Source organism: Protopterus annectens, chromosome 8.part0, assembly GCF_019279795.1.
Source record: "Protopterus annectens isolate FY-2018-M chromosome 8.part0, PAN1.0, whole genome shotgun sequence".
NCBI classification, from domain to species: Eukaryota; Metazoa; Chordata; order Ceratodontiformes; family Protopteridae; genus Protopterus; species Protopterus annectens.
This window is the reverse complement of record NC_056741.1, coordinates 503554201-503578087: the sequence shown is the minus strand read 5'-3', so window position 1 is coordinate 503578087 and position 23887 is coordinate 503554201. Positions and strand designations below refer to the sequence as shown.

At 39.1% G+C, this 23887-nt stretch overlaps 1 protein-coding gene across 1 annotated transcript in view; it reads right to left on the bottom strand.

Moving 5' to 3' along the window:
- The window catches only part of LOC122808278 (melatonin receptor type 1C-like), a 69566-nt gene extending 54395 nt beyond the window's left edge, over positions 1–15171 (bottom strand). The window contains exon 1 of the mRNA XM_044079242.1: positions 14970–15171. Coding sequence (XP_043935177.1) covers positions 14970–15171 — 202 coding nt within the window. The remainder of the gene's footprint in view (positions 1–14969) is intronic.
- Positions 15172–23887: the final 8716 nt, after the last annotated feature.

Sequence of the window (23887 nt, the reverse complement as noted above, 5' to 3'; positions counted from 1 at the left end):
GACAGTGCACCTCCACCATGTTCACAAATGAACACATGCAAACCTGTGTTTTACACACCCCACACTTACTGTCCGCTGTATAACACATGCTGACACAACTACACACATCGGCCAAGTGGCACATGGGCAAACAAAGCACAGTTGGAATAAACACTGGTGAAAACAATACAACATTGCTAATTACAGCTTTAATGCATCATGCCTGCTCAGCTACCCCTTCAAGGATATCATTACACTTTACTGCTGACAACATGCTACACATCCAACCATTGCTATACTTTATTAAAGTCACCCTGTGCATCAGCACCATGTTAACCTGTTCCTACATCAATGTTACAGATGACAGGTGGTGGCACAGGTTTCATCATACGCACAGGGTGTGTTGTTGTGGTTTGCCAGAGGCCTACACAGAGCCATACAATGGACATGTGTGGGTGAGTATGAGTGCCATGAGTACTGATATGGGCCAATGTTGATGTAATTTGTGCGGGTATGTGTTTGCCCTAGGTTTCTGGAATATGTGTGTGTGTGACTGCACGGATACAGAACCTATGCCTGGCAGAGGTGCTACAGACAGTATCAGGTACTATACCAGATTGGGTACTAACCGAAGAGTTTGACATATGTCCACTGGATCCAGGTGCCTGCTGGGACTGGCCAGAGCCACATGCACGTGGTCTGCTAAGATGGTCTATGAAAAGCCCCCCCCCAACATTGCTGGGGCTGGTAGTGGCACTACGGGAGTGGCTGTGACTTTCTGGACATCCACCTCGACCTCCAGCTGCTGCTGCTGCTGGCATACATCCACATCGATGTTTCAACTGTCCCTCACTGTCCTGACACATGGACATGACATTGTGGAGGACATCCAATGTCTCACCCCAACATCTATCAATGACCTCAGTGTAGTTACATATGGCACCTGCTAGGTCACAAACACTGTCATTTACAGAGGTGTAATGAGCCCTCTGTGACTTTAGCCCCTGTCCAATGTACCGCTCCATTCATGTCTGTGCCTCCATGACAGCCTGGAACATGCGTGTGGTAGAAAGAGGTTTGGCACATCTGCCAGGCGCATGATGACCAGCAGTGCTCTGATGAGAAGCCCTGGGCATCTGCCTATGTGGTACCATTCCAGATATCTGGCAATGGCTGCCATGTCCTGATACATGTTCCATAGATACCACACTGTCCTGGCCAGTGCCAACTGTATACTATCCCTCAGCTAATGGCAATGGTGATGATGGATGTACAGGCAGTATGACTGTGTGCATGGATGGGGTGGCGACTTGTGTACTGTCAATTGCTGGCCCAACAACAGACCCTGACAAACCTGCCTGTGCCTCAACACACCTTTCCTCATTACTGTCTGTCTCAGTGACATCAGGTTCCCTGCTGTACTGAACTAGCCCCACCTTGGCACCTGTGAGAGGAAAACAGGAAACACACTTTAAGACCTGAACATGACTTCAGACCACATGCACACATGCGCATATGCACACATGTGCACATGCACACATGCACACATGCGCACATGCAAACGTGCACATGCACACATGCACACATACACACATGCACACATCCACACATGCACACAAGAGCACTTGCACACATGCGCATATGCACAATGTGCACATGCACATATGCACACATGCGCACATGCAGACATGTGCACATGCACACATGCACACATGCACACATGCACACACGCACACATGCAGACATGCGCACATGCACGCATGCAGACATGCACACATTCACACATGTGCATATGCACACATGCACACATGCACACACACAAAACTACACTCCTCCCAAAAGCAGACACGCACACCAGCAATCACAGAACATACACAATAGCAGGTGATGGTGGGGTACAGTATCACAAGCAAGTCATATCACACATGTCAGCATGCAGGACATGTGTTGCTCAACAGCAAGCAGTGCAAGTGTAGTCAGACCTTCTTACTAACTGTATATATGGCTTTGATGCATGTGTTTTGTTATTAGGTGATGGCCCTCCCCCTGGAACACAATGTATTCATGGACACAACATTTATGTGCAGGTATTCATAACCCTTTAATGTACTGTGCACCATAACTCACAGGTGTACATACCATTGCTGGATGTGTATCTTTGTGTCAGATAGGTATCCAATGCTGATTACAGCCGCTGTGTCTTTAGCAAATAATTGTGGACACATTTTTAGCATATGCATGATGAATATTCACACAACATCATCAGTGTTGCATGGATAATTGGTGGAATACCATTCGGCCACATACCCAATGTACGGTACTTATGGTGAGTGTAGATCATATTGTGCACATGCCAGTCTCATCCATGACATGGCATGCTAAAACACAACTGCATATTTAAACACTACACATACCCAATATGTGTCATATGACCTAGCCACTCAATAGCATCACAAGACATATATGTGTCAGTTGTGCAAATGGTGATTGGTATGCATACTGTTTAGAGGTGCATATGTGTGCACACACGCAACATTAAGGTGTATGGCAATGAAAGCTATGTGTAGTAATGTGGTTACAATAACTTGATGGGGTATAGTACCATAGGCAATCATCATGAAGCATCAGGTGGTCACTCAAGGCTACAAATGTTTCATAAATCAGCACTAATCATGCAGTGCCAAAACTGTACTACCTTGGCTAAATTCACCATTTCACAACCAGTTGTTACATGAGTTTGTATGGAGGCCAATAAGGAGCATTCCCTGACATGAATGTGTAGTGTGTTGCAGAGTGTTTAAATGCCCCATGATAGGCCTCTACCCCTCAGGTATATTATGTGTAATGTGTGGATGAGATTTTGGATACTGGAGTGTGTCTTTACAGACACTTTGGGAATCCTTTATGTGTAGCATGTTAAAATGCTTTGTGTATGGCATAGATGTGTATGTTATGTGCATGTTGAGTATCAACTGTGCCTATCCAATGGTCACTACAGTCTAGCCACATTTGCTTGAGATGGTCTGGTATTGTATGTGTTTGAGGCAGCTAATCACATTAGTGAGATGTGCGTGCTCTTACTCCAAACATGCACAGCATGCATTATGGATAGTTGTGTTGCATGTGTACATGGCCTACACCTTAACTATGACATGCACTTTTTATTTACTATAATAAATGTAGAACACACTCACCAGCATCTGTCCGCTGCCTTGATGTCACCCCAGAGGGACCTACATACAGATGAGACAGTTTGTCAGTGGCCACAACTGTGGCATTGCTACTGTGTGTTTGCAATCTTACAGTACAACAACAGTTTACATTCACAGGGCTACAGATTATGTTCCAAATGATCAGTATTGCACAACAACAGGCTCCACATCTTTGAACAACACACTCCACATCTCACATATGCATGATCTACCAATACAGATAACAGTAGTCTACAGATATGCCATGTTACCTGCATGCTCCATGTGTGCTTGCTGGGTGGGTCCAACCTCCATCATGGTGTATGTCTGCTGCTGTTGTTGTTGGGCAGGTGCCAACAGGCTCAGGAGCAGCTCCTGCACTCTTTTGAGGGGGGGAGGATATTAACACCACCTCCTGTTGCAAGCTGTTGTCTACACACATCAGCAGCACGCTGACGGACATGTCTGAGAAGATCACTGCAGTGGTGGCGTACCTGCTCATATGTCTGGTTATGCAGGCCTACCTCATTGACCCTGTAGACAACATCTTGCCATATTGCAGCACGCTCCTGCTGGTACTGGCTGGTTCGTGACAACATCAGATGGTAGTGCTGAATCATAGTGCTAGTAATGATATCATCTTCAGCGCTACTGTAACTGAGGTTCCTGCAATGGGCCATGATCCCTGGAAGACATAAATACAAAAATATGCCTGAGCAAGTCATATGGCACATTTAACATTATACAATACAGATATCACTGAACTGCCATATATAGCAACCTATAAGCTAACCGAGAGTGAAACACTGTAACTTCCACTTATCACTGCTCAACCCACAACTATTTGAAAGTGCCTTGCTCACTCTCTATCTAATAAACCATGTTCTGCACAGCAACAAAATAAAATCACTATATAAGACTATACAAGAGTACCTGGAACACTGTATGCAACACAATGCACCACCTAGCCACAGCAGATATACATTAAGCTGATGTGTAAAGAAATATATTATCCATCACAATCTGTGTAAGGTCCAGTAAATGTACTACTATTATACCACACAATTTGTTAATGCCAAATCCGTGGCCAAAATATGTGCACAATTGGGAATATAGGTAGCATACTGCTGTAGTACACTATGAATGTTGTTAGATACACAGTTATATGTTTTACCACACATATGTTAAAGGACATGTTACAGACATACCCGCACACACACCAGACATAATTACAGGACACAAAGGTATGACAACCCAGATATGTTTTCAGTGTGTACTATACAGTACTGTGTTTCAGTACTTACACAACCTTAATCTTTATAAATGTAATCTGTGCTGAATACAGGGACCACACAAAACAGTGGATGCAAGCAATGTGGACATACACCATACTTTGCTGTACAAGCCCAGAGCTTCAAGTAGTACTACAGTACACACAGGATTTGCATTCAACATCGGTACTGATCAATAATCATAGATGTAGTGCTTTAGCCTCCAATGACACACCCTAGTTAAAACCAAGGGACTTAATTACACTGTATGCAATAGCACATGTTCTGCCTAGCAACAGAATACACAGCTTTTGCTAGGATCAAAGCAAGGACCCATAATACCATGACATAAACAGTTTCCCACTAAGCTATCTCATAGATACATATCTTTGATGTATTCACAAACATATTGGCCATCACAGTCATACAGAGAATCTATTGCAACAAGTAGATGTAGGTGTGTATGAGTATATATATAACTATATATATATATATATATATATATATATATATATATATATATATATATATATATATATATATATATATATATATATATATATATATATATATATATATATATACACACATCCATTGGTCTACATATACATATATATGTAGGCACATATACATTTCACCTTTCATAGTGAGAATATCAATTATACAAAGGATGTAAGGTGTACAGTAATGTAATAAAATCACACAGTCTTGGGATAAATGCATTGAAGGTGTTCACAGCCCAGGTAGCTTTAGCAGGCCTTACTGGCTTCAACATTGCAAACTGAACAAACCACTCACAGTGTTTAACCACCATATGTCATATACCAGTGCTGTATGCTGTCTTGTTTGTCACACACTAAAACCTACATACAAATATGCGCATACTAACCTTCACCAACATATATATCTCCCCCCTTCACAAACAGTTACAATATGTCCCCTGCTCTATGCACATATACAGATGTGACTATATATGACACATATATATTTCTCCGTATGTGTGTGACATACACACACAAGGTCCACACTGTTGTAAGTCCCTGGACCTCACAGCTGAACTGTTGGGCCTTGCTGCAACACAAGCAGGTGTCACATATGAACACACACTAACATTAGGGGGTATATATGGCAACAGATGCTAGATAAGCATACTAGACCACTACAGCAGTTGCCAATGCTAAGCTACACTTTAATATGTCTATCATGCATGTGTTGTTCTGTCACACCCATGTTTATATAATGTTAGCGCTAATCCCTCCAACAGCCATTGGCCACACTACTGTACAGAACACAGATAACATGGATCAGATCTTTGACATTTAATGCTGAGCTACACATTTCAAAGGTATGTCCCACTGCCCACAGGTACATACAGTATTGTCCATAGCAGTAGTTAAGCAGAACATCTGTGCATAAAGAAGTACTGCTGCCACATATGAATGGTTCACATTATGTAGACTATTCTTCAATAACATCTACTACATGCCAATAAATACATATGTGTCAAATACCTTTTCTTTGTATGATTTAGTAATATTTATTTTTCCTTTTCTCTGTCTCTCTCTCTCTCTGTCTCTGTCTCTGTCTCTCTCTCTCTCTCGCTCTCTGTCAGTCTCTGCAATAGAGTGATTGAGTTTGTTGGCAGAGATTGCAACCTGCTTTTGCAGGAAATTGCACATGAGCATGTGATGGCTTCTGCACCAATTAGTGGCCTCCATTTGCTAATTGCATGCAGCCTGCTGTGTAGTAATTGCAGTAATCACTGTCATAGCAACCCAGTACTATAAATTGCTGACTCATGTAGGCATGGCCCTTTCAGATTTACAAGATGGAGATCATCCTTGTTTGCTATGGACATCATTGTTTAAGACAGAAGGGTGTAGCCAGAGATTTACATTTTGTACTCAGACTTAATGTTGCTGCTTCCAGTACCCACTTGTCAGTGTAGAAATGTACTCACCCCTCAAAATGCTACTCCAAGATACATGGAAAGATGTACTTTCTTTTCAACTGCTACAATTAACTGCCATACAAAGCTAGTTATTGAGATGTATTCCTTTGGCACAAGAACTGTTTGTGAACTGCTATACTGTGAATATTCATTTACTCAGTTCTAAACAGTTTGTGCTTTTATAATGTTGACATTAGCACAAGCTGCTCAGAAAAACTGGACACATTTCAGTACTGTGAGTATGCTTACCTACATCCTTGGTAGACCCTGCACACACAGGTATATTCTACATTTGGGTAGGGCTGCAGAAGTACAGAGAGTGTAAGTAGTATTGTGTGGATTTTATCTTGCTGGACTTACAGGGTTGCTGTGTACATGTTAGTTTATCAAGGCAAGTAGTCTGCATAACTCCCAACTGTGGACCTATCCACATGATAGCCAGAGAATAGCCTGTTATTTTTTGTCTGTGCACCACACAGGTCTTTTCAGCAATAGAGCAATGGCATTCTTTCAGATGGTTGCTACCTGTACATGGTTACATCCATTTGTATTTCAGTGTTGTATTCTGTATAAGTGTATGCTTCCGAAACTCCTTCCAAAGCTATTTGCACAGTGTGTAACAGCAGAAAGGCTGATATGCCTCTGTGTTTCTGCCTCTGTCAGACCTCTCAACCAATCAGATACATATTTGAACAGACTCAGGGAAAAGTCAAGAAAAAGTCAGGGACAATCAGGGACACCTTTAAAATATTAGTGGCATTAAGTTGAGACATTGAGAGAATCAGAGCATATGAATTAATACACCTTTTCTGAAGTAAAAGAAGTGTCTAACTCTTAATTATTGTCATTATTCATTAAGTGTAATTCACCACCTTTCTGGTCAAAGTCATTTGTTTTCGGAGGGATTTAGAGGGACAGAGCTAAATTTGCGTCAAAATCAGAGACATCCCTGAAAATTAGGGACAGTTGGGTGGTATGGCCTCTGCCCTAAACAGATATGCCAGTGTTTGTCCTGCTGTGATACTGTGTGGGGTTGTAAAGTGATGGTGTAACATTATTTCCTGCTAGAATGTCTGCTTCTCTTATCATAGTCATGTAATGTAATCCCACAACAACTGTTGGTCAACATCCACAGAACAAGTTGTGTGGTATGGTATTCCTATTTTTCCTTTACATTCACTCATTCTGATGCATGATATATTTATTTAAGCACCAACTTGATGCATATCTACTGTGGCTTAGTGGTACTTCATGTTGTGTAGTGTGTGCAAGGTCCAGGGTTCGAGACTTGCAGAGGTGTTTTATTTTGCTCCTGAGCAGAACAAGAGCCCTCACATACAGAGTGACTAAGGCACATTTAAGCAGTTGTAAGCGGGTCTGCACAGGTTTGTGCATTGCTGCGCACTGCTTAGCCAAGCACAAACAAGCGCAATCTCACACAAACCCGCTAACTACTGCTTAATAGTGCTTACTCCCACTAACCCCAGCGCTCACTTCTTTGAAAGAAAAGAAAAATGGGGAGATAGGAAAGTGGTGAAAAAGGGGCACAAAGAGGGAAAGACAGCATGGAAAATAGCCCGGGATGTGCAGGACGGGTGTAGGGAAGGTCCATAGCTGCCCATTTCTTCAACAGCAACAGTTGTGCATATGCAATAAATTTGGAGGTAGGTATGAAACCTTCAACCCCTGAGAGAGGGGAGAGGACAACAACGTATGTTGTAATGCCAATTAAATAACATTTCATGTGTTCAGTGGACATGTGTGCAAAATGGGCAGCTATGTATGGGGCATTATTTTTTTTTTTTGGGAGCAGATTGCCCTTTTTTTTTCAGGTGATAGTGGAATGTGGGGTATGTGAAGTAGGTATATTTGGGGAGGTAGGTTGGGGAGGTAAACAGACAAGACAAACAAGATGCATGCAGGGGTGGTATATGACACATGTGGTGGGTGAACACCTTTGACAGGGAGGGATGTTTGGAAATCGCAAGCCCATGATCCCCCAGATGGAAACAGTGGGACTGAGGTCCCCACCCATGGGTAGTCACCACTGCACCTTCATGGCCCAGAGGGTGGTTGTGCTGGTGGCTGTGTAGGAGGGGAAGGCTGACCCAGGAGTTGTGCCACTGTGGCCTCAAGCTGGTGTAGAGGTTCTGCAACAGAACATTCAATCTCTCTACGCACCACAGCCCGGACCGTTTGAAGAGTGATAGGTGCCCCTCCTCTGCCCATGCTTGATCGGGGGGCCGAGCCCCATCCCCTGCAGTGCTTTCACCTGAAGGTGACACAGGGCAGATGGAGGAGGAGGTCCCAGGCCTGGCACTAGATCTGCTGGTGCCAGGTGCCATGGCCAGCTGAGGTGGAACAGGTGGATCCGATAGGACCGGCCTTCCCATACAAACTATGTTTTGGAGAGTTTAATAAAAATATGGGTTAGTAACAGTCAACAGCATTCCCAATTAGTTATAACAGCATGCAGAAGTATTCCCATTAACCCAACACACCAGATTCTCAACAGTTGAAAAGCAAGCATAACACATGCATATATAGAACAATAGTGGACATTACAACAGCATGCAGGTTTAATTGATGGCAACAGGCCACCAAATATTGTGGTATTTTAACAGGGCACATGCATAGAAATAAATGCAAATATTTATAAACCAATAGGACATATGTCCTAACAAATGTTTTGAGATTAGATATACTGATTGAGGTGTGGAATTGCATTTTTTTTATGCACATACAGGAGGGTGGAAAATGATAGCTCAATTAACAACTTATATATCCTTCTAGTTTTCTCTACATTCCTATTAACTGCAGTTATATGTCTCTTACATGTATTATTACACTACCCAATGTCCTTATATTGTGCAATTGGATTTTGCTAGATCATTCTATACATGAGCTGTATCTTACATACAAACTGTCCAAGATGCAGATGTTACTGCAACATATTTTGAGAGTTGCTCACACACACTACTGCTAAGATGGTACACTGACAGCTCTACGTTCATATAATCATCTAGATATGTTCAGGTGAAAGTATCAGTTATATGTTAAAAGCTCCCTACATTTCTGGCAACACACTGACATTTCTGGGGAACACAATACCAAGCTACTCATGTGCCAAATTAACCTGTACATGCTGGGCATGAACCAACAGTTGAGGGCTGTTAATATGCATAAATGCTACTGGCACTCCCTTCATCCACGTTATATGGGCCTACCCAAGTGTGGGTTGACACTGCTTAATACAACACTACTATTTGTAGAATGCAACAGTGCAACAACATATCAAAGAAAATGACACAGATGAACTCTAGGAATTATACATTTATTAAAGGATTATTACACCTTTATTTATTGGGTTAAACACTTTTTGAAGGCTCTCTCATTTATTTTATATAACAGTACATGCAGAATAATTACTAACCTACCTGATGACACAGCCTTTGCAGCCTATCTTCATGGGCTTGCTGGTTCATAGCCTGGACACCTGAAGCTGTGAAGTAAATGCAGTGATATTGAGACATACCTATCCATAGTATAGAAAAGCATAGCAATTCTTAACTACTTAATACAATGGCTACTTACTCAGTACTGGGGCATTAGGCATCGCACGGGATTCCTGGATCCACTGGTCCAGTAGATCCTCCCTACGTCGCTTCAGGTAAGAATAATGGAGCCTGACCTGCTCACCAGTCCGAGGAATACCAATGGCACTGGTGAGATCATGGGCAAGACTGTTCCAGGCCTCCATTTTATATTGGGTACCCTGGTACTGGCCCTGCAGGAGTCTTTCCTCATGATTGTGGACAAGGAGTCAAACCATTACTTTGGACTCCTCAATGCCCCAGTGTTGCACTCTAATTCGAGTGCCTTCTCCAAAACTGGCCATGCTGACTGCAGAAGGAAGCTGCAACCAGTTATAGCAAGTATTCCCACCTGTGGAGCTTAAATATGCCTCATTTCCTGTACTTATTTGTGATCGGCCACTTTTGGAAAAACTCAGCTGTAGGCACGCCTGCTTAGCTGATGTTGGCAATGTTTAAAATTCGTTTGATAGATATGTCTCTGTTGAAAGTGCATGTTTATGAAAATGCCGTCATGGCTTAGTGGTTAAGTACTATGACTATAGTGCACAGTATCCTGAATTCGAGCCCTGTCACTGTCTTTCATTTTCCTACTGGACAGACCTGACTGGTTAAGGTACAGTTAGTATGGCCATGTTTAATCGACTTTGCTCAACTTTGCCCGACTTTGCCTAACGTTGCTCAACATTGCTCGATGTTGGTCAACATTGCTTGATGTTGCTCAATGTTGCCCAACATTGCGTTGCTTAGTGCGGTGCGCAGTTACACACAAATACTTTGTGATTGTGCTGGTTAGAGCAGTGCACAGCTATGTGCAAAGACATTGCACTGGTAAACATGGTGCGCAGCTCCGCGCAATTGGATTTAAATATGCTCAATACTGGTAAAATGTGCTTAGCAGTACTTTATATTGCTTAAAATAGGGTACTCATGCCTCAGAATGCATAACCATTTCACCTTCATATATATATATATATATATATATATATATATATATATATATATATATATATATACATATATACATATATAATTCGTTCACTGCCACATTTAACATTTCAATGCTTTTCACAAAACTTATACATAAAAAATGTCAGGAAATATTTTTGTATACAGATTTCCAACAGAAAATGGAATGTAGTAGGACTTGAACCGGGAATGCTTCCTCTTTGCGCGAAGGCTCTAACCGCTACACTATTGCTATTTTGCTTAATTTGCGTATATTTTTCTGACTAACCTCTTCTGGTGTCTAAGCTGCTAACTGTAGCTAAGCAATGGGCAAACCCACGCAAACAAGTGCAAATACGGGCAGCTATATCGGATGAAATAAAAAATAAATAAATAAACTCTTTTTATTTTTAATTTTGTCAGTTGTTTAACATATGGGGGAGTGTAGTGTTACATTGTGCACATGTGAGCGGACTCGCTCATGTAACTCGAAATTGTGGCATTTCTTCATTGCTGGGGTGTGGATTTTTGGATTGCTCGGCAGTCTGACACACACCCTACACTCGTCCACACTCCATGTAAGCTTTAGAGTTGAGGCAGTGTACCCTCATTAATATGCATGGCGCACTGCCATCATATTCTTAGACTGGCGCTTCCATGTAAGACTATTCTAGTCTTACACGGAAGATTAGTAAATCCGGGGGAAAGTCATGCAGTCAGAATGTACAATTGTGGGTAGCAACTGCAAAAACTACAGAAAACATGGTTTCTGCTTTGTCACTCAGGAAGAGACAAACATTTTTCAGAAACAATGGACAAGGTTTGAATAGAAAGAAAAAAGACATTTTATTTTAATTTACTTTTCTTTAGCAGTTTAGTCCTGGTAGGCATGGGCCTATTTTCAGGTGACACTTGAGGCAACATTCATGCAGGTGATATGACTGGCATGATCTATGACAAGAAAAAATGGGAATGAAGAAACTGTAAATAGGTGCTAAATTGCTTCCGGCCTCTTAAATACGCATATGCGATATTACAGAGAGAAGAAATAACTGATATGAGTTTCCTTACATTTGAGTGTAGACATGGTACATTAAAACTGGATACTCTTTGTTATAGGGTAAGGAAAAACATGATTTTGATATGTGGCAATGCACCTTTAAGCACCGATCAGCATAACTCACTAGCATTCAGCACTTCCAGAAGTTATTCATCACAGTCCAGTCATTGTTCAAAATGGCTGAAAGGCTTGTTTAGAATGTTTATTATGCAGAACAATATAAGGCTGGGAACTGATGTGCTGTAGATTCACAAATACATAAAAATTTAATTAATCCAGTCTCTGAGATAAGGGCTGATAAATTTGTTAATATGATTTAATGCATTTATTCTATTGATTTGTTTCTTTTTTAGGTAGACAAATTATGAATCATATGCAAAACAGTGTCATATCAATTGTGCTAAAATAGTTTATTGCCCTGTCACGGGGATTGTAATTTCTACTGGCCTTTCAAGACTTGGTTTTGAAGCCAGCATGAACAAGAATGTCTGTATGTAAGTATAAACTATTTTGTAGTATTTGAAGTGCCGTAATTTTATTCTGAAATCAGGGAAAAGGAGAACTTGCTGACATCCTTCCCAGCAAAAGGCCCATTGTTAACAGTGCTTGGCGGGTGTGTAACAAAACCTTATTTAGAGCATCCAAACCCTGTTAAAAAAAGGTCTCATGCTAGGGTATAAGAACAGACAGTGCCAGCCAGTAAGCAACAGTGGTAGAAAGTAAGCCAGATTTTAAAATCTGGTAGTACTTTACTCTAAACACAACCACGCTCAGGAGCCAGGTAACTGCAAAAAGTATTTGATGTCTTCTGATACCTCGGCTATACAAGCCTTCACAGGAATACATTCATGACATTCAACAGTATTCTTGCCGTCAGGTATAGCTAGTGAAAAATCTTTCAGGTGATATAATAAATGGTGTAAAATATGTGGCAACAGATAGATTTAACTGTGTATTTTGTGGGGTTATATATATATTGCGGGTTGTGGCTGTACACCACCTAAATGGTATATTGGTCAAACAAAACGGAAAATAAAAATACGGATTCTTGAGCACCTAGGTGATGTGAAACTGTAGGTTGGATAACCCTATTTCGGAACATTTCAATACAATTCATGGGGGATTGATTGAGTCATTTTATTTTTGTGTGTTAGCTAAACCTGACGGCAAGAATACTGGAAATTTTTCTCAACAGCTTTTGAATTTAGAAAGCAGATTTATATTGAATTTTGGCACACTTGCCCCTAGAGGCTTGAATTTGGAAATGAATCTTACTTTCTAGTTCTAACCATTTGACTATGGACGCTATCATGGTTCTTTAAAAACAAACCAACCAGATAAAAAAGATGGTCCAGTACAAACTCCAACAAGAGTTAAAAACAATTTTGAATATTCTTAATTGATTCATTATTTAATTGATGCTCTTATAAAATATACTGCTGAATGTCATGAATTCATTCCTGTGAAAGCTTGTATAGCCGAGGTACCAGAAAACATTAAATATTTTTTGCAGTTGCCTCACTCCTGAGCGTGGTTGTGTTTTTTGTACTACTCATGGGTTTTGGATAGTACTTTAGTCTACCAGACTTATAATCAGAAACCATTGCAGGACCAAGTCTCAAATTGCTTTAAAATCTACTAATTCTACAGAAGAATTATTTGTTTCTGCCTTTTCTCTCTTTCTAGTGTTAAATGTTTTATTTACTTTCAAATATATAGATATATATATATATATATATATATATATATATATATATAGATATATGGAAAATAAAACCTGATTCTACAATCTGACAGTATTATAAATGGAACATTTGGAAATAAGTACAGTTGTTTTGAATGAATGCTGTGGCATAAAATGTAATTTCCATTAAGACCACATGTTCTTTCTATACTCAAGAGTCCAAATTCAGGATTTACCAGTATTTTTGTAAGAACATAGAAATTCAAATTACTTTAATATTGTCCTTACAGATGTTTATGTTACCCCAGGCTTTGCTGTTTAACTTTAAAGGTAAATTAGTGTTTTCATGTCTGTCACAAGTACTTCAAATAAGAGAACTCCCTGCTGTGCATGCTTGTGCTTGTGTGTATATGTGTGCCAGTGTGTCAAAGAGAATACATTTTAACTCAGTTCTACCATGCTTGCTTTATTCACTTCTTTATTACTTTCTGATAGGGGGCACCATGTTTAATTAGCTGTAATTAATATATGCTATTGGAAACACTCCATATAACTGAACATTTGTAATCTCAAATGTGATTAACACCAGCTGAGGTGATCAAAACTAATTTCATCACTTCTGCTGGTATTAAGTCTGTACAAGATTGTGCACAGTAGGGATCTGGGAATTTGCCCTTTTGCCAATGTAAAGTGATCCTGGAGTTTATATATATATATATATATATATATATATATATATATATATATATATAATCAGCAGAGGGTGTGTGTGTGTGGGGGGGTGCAGCCATGTACATGGGTTGTGCAGGAAGGCTTGCTCCCCTGCAAACAACATGTGTTTTTTTTTCAGTGTTTCTGATTTTTGATCTTTTGGGAACGATCGTTAGCTATTCAAGATTTGTGCACTTCCATGCTTAGAAGTGCATCCATGCTGTCTACTTAACCTATTTATTTTACCTTATGCTGCTTATGTAAAGCTTCCTGAGAGAGCTGAATGTCTTTCTCTGATGAAGTCTTAGCTTAAATATGCACACAGTGTTGTGGATTGTTGCAGAAATCATACTTAATGTTTGCAATAAGTCAGTCAGAGGTCTATTTCCTTAACAAGTGCCCTGGACTGACATAATTCTTTGTATTATGTGACATATTCACCTCACAATTATTGCTGAGTGACATAATATAATAACAATTTCAGCGTTAAAGGTTGTTGTTGGGGGCCACATGTGTACTGTACCCTTTTATGCATCATTTCCAAACTGAAATAACAGTTAAGTTCAGAGAAAGGTACTTACCAGCATTCCTGAGTTTTTTGTTTTGTAACACAGACAGCACCACTAGTATGTTCCCAAAGATGTCCATGGTGGTTGTGAAGATCATCACAGTGGCCAGCACAATTGTTAAACTTTCAGAGATCTCAGAAAATGGAAAAGCTGTCTGACTTTGATCAATCAAACTGTTGCCAGCACTGCTTATATTAATAACTAATATACTCATGGAAATATTTAATGAACAATCATTAAAATATAAAACAGGAAGTAATCCTTTTTTGGAATCAGTGTGAGAAATGGTAAGTGTGGATCACACTGCCCATAAGGTGCTCCTTGATTTATATTTCATTTTCAAATCTCATACTGGTTAAATTTAAAGATATGAATGACAGTGTCTGAATTAGGGATGAAATCAAACAATAATTAAACAACATACTATTATATTGGAAATGTTAATATAAGTTGTTATCGTAGAGTTATTTTTTTATTCAAGCACCAGTTCAGAAAGGATTTATTTCTGTCCTCAGAGAGCTTGCAGATGCACAACCTATTTACAGCTTTCAGCATGCACCTAGTCATCTGGTGAGCTCTGACTTTGTTGTGCCCCTTAAATAATCACCGAAGCTCCTCCTTTCCAGCTTGAGTTATTTTCAAGTACAAATCACAGACAAAAAATAATAACACTAATTGATTCCATTTTCCAAGTTATAGCATGGCTCATTGTGGTTTCTCTTATATAGCATTTATAGCAGCATTCATTTTTAATTACATAATATTTTTCTGTTTAACCATACATATATAATATATATGTTTATATAGAGAGACATTCTAAGAAGGACTCAGTAAAACAAATAACTTAAAAATAACATGTCAAATGTTTTTTTTCTTTCTGTATCAATTATGTCTTCTTAAAGGAAATATAGGCAAGCAATAATGCATTTATTGTAGAAATAACACACATCCATGGGAGTTCTGAGGCCTATCCCTGACAAAATTACTCCAAACATGTTTAGTATATTCTACTTCATATTAGAGCTGTTCATATTTAAAGTGAAACTGTAAAGTGCTGTATATTTTTAAAAGAATGTCCAGTCATGGGTAGAGAAGGTTTTGGGACTGCACATTCGAATGGGATCTTAATGTTTATATGCATATCTCCTCTGAACATTTGTATGCATTCATCTCAAAGACATTGCTCCCGTCAGTTAATGCAAAAGTACAAACTTGTTTTTACACAGTGGAAATGGACAGCATATGAGGCTCTCTGGTAAAATTCAGATTTCTTCTTGGCTGAACTATAAAGGAAACAGATTTTTTTCTTTCAGTTTCCAAAATGATGTATAACTATAGTAGTGAACTTTAGTGAAATAATAATTTTATTATTATCCTTGATTCAAGGATTAAAGAATCATTAAAGAAATGTTCACTGAACATTTCATTAGAATTATGATTTTGTATTTTAGTGTTGTTGTTTGTCTTTTTGGCTTTTCCCGGTTAGGGGTCGCCACAGCGGAACTGTAAGTGTTATAAACAATAATGATTACTTTCCCTGATGTATAAAGTTGGTATATTAAATATCTTGTAAGGCTTTAGATGAATTACAAAACTTGTAATTGGTAAGGTAAAGTTTGTTAATATAACATGAGAGTCTGTGAAACTCTGGGATTTGTGTACTGTTTGGAATTATGACTTAAAAAATTCATGATGTAAATGTCCATAATGATCCATGGTGTATTTGGTTGTGATAGAGAACAAAGATATAAATGTAACATCATACATTGATAATCCAAATTTCATAATTTCCCAAGACTCTTCAGTTTAATTTCTCCAAGTCTTTTCAGTTTCTAACACCATGACAGGAACCCCATTCCTTAATCAATGTATGATTAAAGTTCATGAAATTAGTATTGTTTCAATCTTTGATGTTAAGTTCTTTTCACAGTACCCACAATATGCCAAGAATGTAAATTCATTTCTTTGAGACTGATTGCTTCTACTACTATTGGAGCTGTCTGAGTATCCTTTCTCCACAATGCCCTTGTTTCTGCCTGCAAATCCTGGTATTTTATGATTTTGTATTTCTCTGTGCATAAGATATTGTAATCACTGGGTGTTACAATTTCAATGATCTGTTCTGCTTTTGTCTTCTTTTTATGGACTACTATATCTGTTCTCCCATCTATTTTTTTTAACTGTTGGTAATGGGTGATCCCTTGCAATATAAATTCATCATTCTCCATAATGTTTTGTGGTTCATGTTTCCAATGCTTCTCAGCTACTTCAATATTGTAATGGTTGCACAATCCCCACTGCAACTACTGGCACATTATTATGCCTTTCAGCATACAGGGCCCTCTGCCATTAGTGTATCACACCCAGCAATAAGATGCGTGACTGTTACCAGTTCTGCTTTACAGAGCCTGCTTTTGACAGTTTCTCCTCCATGCTCATGTTCTTAGTCTGCCATCCTGGGCCATCAGTATTAATCTTTCATCTTTTGCTTTAAACGCACTTCAACTTAACCATTCCTGCATTAGATCCTGATCAACATGAAGATGGTGCAAGAGTTTTCTGTACTTGCAACTATATTTATGCATTTTCCACATTTCTTACCTTCTCATCTCATCCTTCTCCTTATATTATTTATTTCGTTTTTTGGCACATTGAGTTGCTCCCTGATTTTTATTTACTTATGGTTTGGTTTGCACTCCCACTTGACATCAATATGATTCTCTTAAACTAAGCAAAGCAGTCAACTTAGACATTTTCTCTTCATATCTCAAAACTTTCACTATGTTTGGATCTGGTAAGGTCAACAGATATGTATGCATTCCTAATATTGCATACCTGTAGATGTAATCAATTTTGAGGAGGCACATACCTCCTTTAGAAAAGATGAATATATAATCTTGGTGTACACTGATTTTTATATATCATTTGATAAGCGTGATGCGTTTTTCTTATTTTCCTGTCCAACTGGTCCAACACCTTTTGAGGCTAGTCACTTACCCCAAAACTGCAAGTTAGAATAGGAAGCGCAAATTGGTTTATAGGTTGAACTTTATTCCTAGATGTCAGGGCTGTTTTCAGTATTAATTTTAGCAATCTAAAATATTCCTTACTGAGCTTTGTTTGCATTTATTCCTGTTTTATTGACTCCTGTTAGGAAAAGCATATTGTATTAAGATACTGCACCCAGCCTCTATGGCAGACAAAAATAAAACTTCTAGACATTAATTAACAGAAGTGTGAGACATATGTTTTGATTGGTAAAAGGAACTATATAACATATGAATTTTATTGAATCAATGCTGTTTTTTTTAAACTGAATGAATGTAATGTAATGTAGAGCTGGCAAGTTTTAAGCATAATTTACACTACTTTGTTGGTTAATATAAGTCAGAATGCAAAAATTATTTTGAATTACCATCTTTCCTAATCCAACTAAATTATAAGATGCAACATGTGAATTACCGAGTATCTCACCAGCAAGTCCAAACTGGAGATGGCAAATTCAAAACAAGAGATGAAAGGTTAATATTGGTGACCCAAGACAGTGGGCTACATACAAACTGGTTTACAAAGTCCATTGCACATGTGAGAGAAACAGAGAAACGTAGGTTTTGTTAAACCAAATTGTAAGCAATTGCATACCTCATTGCTGGTTGTGACATACTAATGGCAGAAAGACTGTATACTGAAAGGCATAACAATGTGGCAAGACTGTTGCACTGGGGATTGCACAAACATAATGGTAGTGACGTGACTAAAAAACACTGGAAACTTGAGCCACAAAGCATCATAGAGAATGTTGAAGTTTACATGACATGGGATCACCCATTATCAGCAGTTCAAAAGATAGATGGTAAAAAAATGGATATAGTGGTCCATTTAAAGAAGACAAAAGTAGCATTAATCATTGAAATCACCACACCCAGTGACTACAGTGTCTTGCATACAGAGAGACACAAAGTCATAAAATATCTGGATCTGCAGGCAGAAATGAGAGCAATGTGGAAGAAAGATACCCAGACAGATCCAATAGTAGTAGGAGCAACAGGTCTTATAAAAAGGAAACTACAATCATACCTAGATATATTACCAATACATGTAACCCCATATGAATTGCAGAAGGAGTCATTACTGGGTACATTGTGGGTACTGTGAAGAGCACTTTTGGCTGACATCAAAGATTAAAACAATACTAATTTCATGAACTTTAATCATACTTTGGCTTAGGAATGGAGTCCATTCCACTCATATTAGAAACCCAAAAGACTTGGAGAAATTAAAAAAGGGAAAAATCAGGACTCAGAGTTTATAACAAAAGTTACAAACCGCAAATAATCCTAAAAATAAAGTCAATGGATGTATGACTTTCTTCCAAAACACAAACTTTTTTTTAATAATGTAACCCTATATATATACCCATACTGTATATATTATAATTTCCTTATCCCCCATGCAGAACATCAAAATACTGCAAATATATTGAAGCTAAAGCAAATTCAGCTAATTGTAATGCACTATTCCCATTCAGAACAAAGTGACTTTAATGAAATAAATGTACCTTGGGTATTATTGGAAGCATTTTCCAAAATTACCAAAATTTACTGCAAGTATTTTAATTGAGCAGCCAGGATTTATTTTTTTCAGACAATACACACACACACACACACACACACACACACACACACACACACACACACACACACACACATGCATACAGATAAATATATATATATATATATATATATATATATATGGTTCCCATTCAGAAGCCTGAAACATCATAAGCCTGAAAATCAAAATCCTGAAACCAAAAGCCTGAAAATTCAGAATCCTGAAAACTCAAAATCCTGAAAGCCCAAAATCCTGAAAGACCAAAATCCTGAAACTCAAAATCCTGAAAACACAAATAATGCTAATATGTCACTATAAAGACACTAATATCTACCAACTGACCCTGACCCTAACCCTAACCCTAAGGTCATCGTGACACTCACCTGACCAGCCCTAAACCTAACTCACTTAAACCGCCCCTAACCCCAATATTTGTCACTATTGCATACATGCCTAACCTAACTCACTTAAACCGCCCTAACCCTAAAATAAAACCAACTGCACATGACCTAACACCACAGGGCTAACAATAGCAAAGCCACAATGACATCAGTATGTCTATTTTGTGTTTTCAGGATTTTGAGTTTCAGGATTTTGGTCTTTCAGGATTTTGGGCTTTCAGGATTTTGAGTTTTCAGGATTCTGAATTTTCAGGCTTTTGGTTTCAGGATTTTGATTTTCAGGCTTATGATGTTTCAGGCTTCTGAATGGGAACTATATATATATATATATATATATATATATATATATATATATATATATATATATATATTAAACAGCTGTGTAGCTAGTATGTGATATATGTGCTTATCAGTATTTTCATTTCTGTATATTGCTGTGTGTGTGTGTGTGTGTGTGTGTGTGTGTGTGTGTGTGTGTGTGTGTGTGTGTGTGTGTGTGTGTGTGTGTGTGCGCGAGTGTATGTGCGTGCATGTGTGTGTATTTAGTAATGTGCTGGCATGTGTGTGTGCATCTGTGTGTGTCAGTATGTGCTGATATATATATCTTAATATCTCTCTTCTCTCTCTTTCTCTGTCTCTGCAACCCTTGGAGTAGATATGACTTCCTGTCATTATTGTAGTATGAATAAACAATATCAGTGATGGAGATTTTATATAGATAGATAGATAGATAGATAGATAGACAGACAGAGACGGACAGAGGTAGACTTTAGCTTTCTTCATCTCATTTCCTTATAAGATTGAGCTGGACAACATCTAGACTTTTATCTTAATTTAACCATTCAGTTGTCCTTAATACCGTTGCTTCCCTGCCTTTTAATTTGCAAGCTTTGTAGTGTCTGTCACTGGTATATTACTCCTCTCTCCCTTAAGTACTATTGTTTTATATATTCATTAGAAGCTCATTTGAGATGCAGTGTCTGCAATCATTTTGCTTAAGCAGATAACTGGCTTTCATTTGTAATGCTGATTAGTAGAAAGCTTACAGTATTACAGAGACAAACTATGCTTGTTCTGTTTATTGCCTCACTATGCAGTTATGGGCAAGTCTCTTTTTTTTCTGTTGAGCTAGGTTTTCTTACCGTGCCTTCTTCTTTTTTTTTTTTTTTCTAAAAACATTTTTATAAAATTTTGTTCATGCACTGCCATAGCATAGAACAAACTGGTCAAAGAATAAATAATTGATACAGTGGAAGTGAATAAAAGAGAAGTTTTTCAGCAAGCAAACAACACCATTTTAGAGAATAACATTGACATTAATTAATTTATGTTTAATTTTATTGGTCTTAACTGAGCTTGCCAATGCACCCATTCAACCCAAAATACAAGCCATAAGGACAAAGGTAAATATATCTATCTCATTTGCCCTTGTTTCCCCCCTTTCCTGTAACTAGTTTAGTCCAGATACAGATTCTTAGTTTTAGCACTTGAATTTGCTTATTCATGATCAGCACTTGTTCAGAACTTGTAAGCACTAAATAACCAACTAATTACTACAGCACTCAACCTTCCTCATTACCTAGGGGAAAACAGTTTCTGTACTTACTTTCCGCACTTGCTTAGAGGAAAAACAGCTCTTGTACTCACTTTCCTCACTTATCTAGAGGAAAATAGTTTTTTATTCAGGCATGTCCAAGGGTCAGCTCCCAGTGTTCTCTCCTGTCTATCTGATGAATCTGGGCATCTTGGGGCAATGTAGAAATTGCCTTATGTACATTGACAACCCTCTTCTCCTACCATCCAACACTACAACCTGTGAGAGATGCACTTATCTAGCCAAACTGGAGGCAAAGCTCTCTCCAATCAAGACTGAACTTGACAGTAAGGAGGAGAAGGTAATCACTTGCACCACACCACACTCATCACATAGTCTCACTAAAGCTACACCACCAAAATCCACACATAGAAACACAAAAACATTCGCGGAGGCTCTCAATAATAATCTGCTCAAGCATCAGAGGCCTCCAAAGCAGAAATGCAAGCAACCTTTACCCCCCAACACAACCCAAATGACACACAGCCTGCAGACTCAGTGTGCCACTCAACCACAGCCAATAAGGCAAAACAATGTACCCAACACACTAGTCATAGGTGACTCTATAGTCAGGCACACTGATGTCCCACTCACCAGGCTAAACAAGGAGACGGTTACTGTCAGTATCTGCCATATAACCCATGCACTCAGGTCATTCCACAACAAATACAAATATGACTCTGTCATTGTCCATGTTGGTGTGAACGACCTGAGGCGTACCTCCCTGGACTACATGAAAAGAGACATGGAAGAGCTCTCCGATCTTGTAGCCAAGGCAGGTATGACCCTAGCTCTGAGTAGCATTCTGCCATCATCCAGAATGATGCCACAGTACAAGGACAAAATGATTGACTTCAACAATTGGCTAAGCTACTGGTGCCATTCTAAAGGGATCCAGTATCTGTCTGCCTTGGATGACATGGTCAACAGACCACGATGCTTTGCCAGAGATGGCCTGCACCTGTCACCCCTGGGATTCCGGATACTGGCTAAGGTTCTTGCCGCCCCTATAGTGCCTTTTTTAGGCAAGGTTCAAATGACAAATTCACCACCATAACAGTAACAGGCAAGCAAAAACTGAGGGTGATGCTACACAATGCTAGAAGTCTAAATCTCAAAATGCATTCACTCGAGGCACTCCTTAAAATGGAGAACATTGATATCTGTGCAGTGACTGAGACCTGGTTCAAGGCTCCAGAGAGCACCCCTGCACAACCAGGCTATAACTCATACCACACTTTTCAGCCATGTAACCTGGACCGGAACACCAAAGGCAGAGGTGTGTCCATATTCATTAAGGATATTCACACCTCCAGGCTAGTTGCTCAGCATAATGCAGCTGAGGATATCCAAATACAACTAACTCTGGGCAAAACTGCAATCCAAATTGTAGCTTGCTACAGATCACCTACCTTGCCCCAGGATTCCCACTCTTCTTTTCTTGATGTACTGGAAATTATTAGGGTTCAACCAAACACCCTAATAATGGGCGGTTTCAACTACCCCACCATTAACTGGGAAAACTACTCATGTACCAACTCCTTTACCCAACGCTTTCTGGAATTCATAAACTCCAATGCCCTGGATCAACTTATCTACACCCCCAACAGGGACAACAGTATCCTCAATCTAGTCATTACCAACATGAGTGACCGGTGTTCCACACCTGAAGTTAACCCCTCATTGGTCCGATCCAACCATAAGCTAATTACCCTAGATATCAACGACCTGCCCCCACCCCCATTAAGGAAACCATGCTAAAAAATTTCTCCAAAGCCAACTTCATGCTTCTTAAGACAGAAGTGGTGAACTTCATGACACCCATGCAGATGGACAATAAAGTTAAGACTACTGAATCCTACACAATTGCACTTTATAAGCACTTACATGAGTGCATGGGCCGTGCTATCCCAAACAGAACCAAGATGCTATCCTCAAAAAAAGGAAGCAAATCTGGTGGTCCCTTGCCATAATCAAACTGTACAACAGAAGGAAGAAACTGTTGCAAAAGTGAGAAAAATCCCATGAGTGGAGGAGCTCCCTGGTCAGCCTCAGTAAGAAGCTTTGATCCCTGATAAAAATCCTCCAAGGCTAGTTACGAAAACAAAATCACCACTGATTCTAAAGACAACCACAAAGCATTCTATAGCTATGTCAAGAATCTCAATGGCAACACTCAGATCTGTTCTGAGTTACAGCACAATGGCACTAAATATACAGACCCAACAGATATTGCCAACATCCTGGCAGATAGGTTCAGTGTTAACTTTATCCCACTCTCACCCCCTAAAGAGCCCATCTCTATACTGGAAGAATGCAGAGTT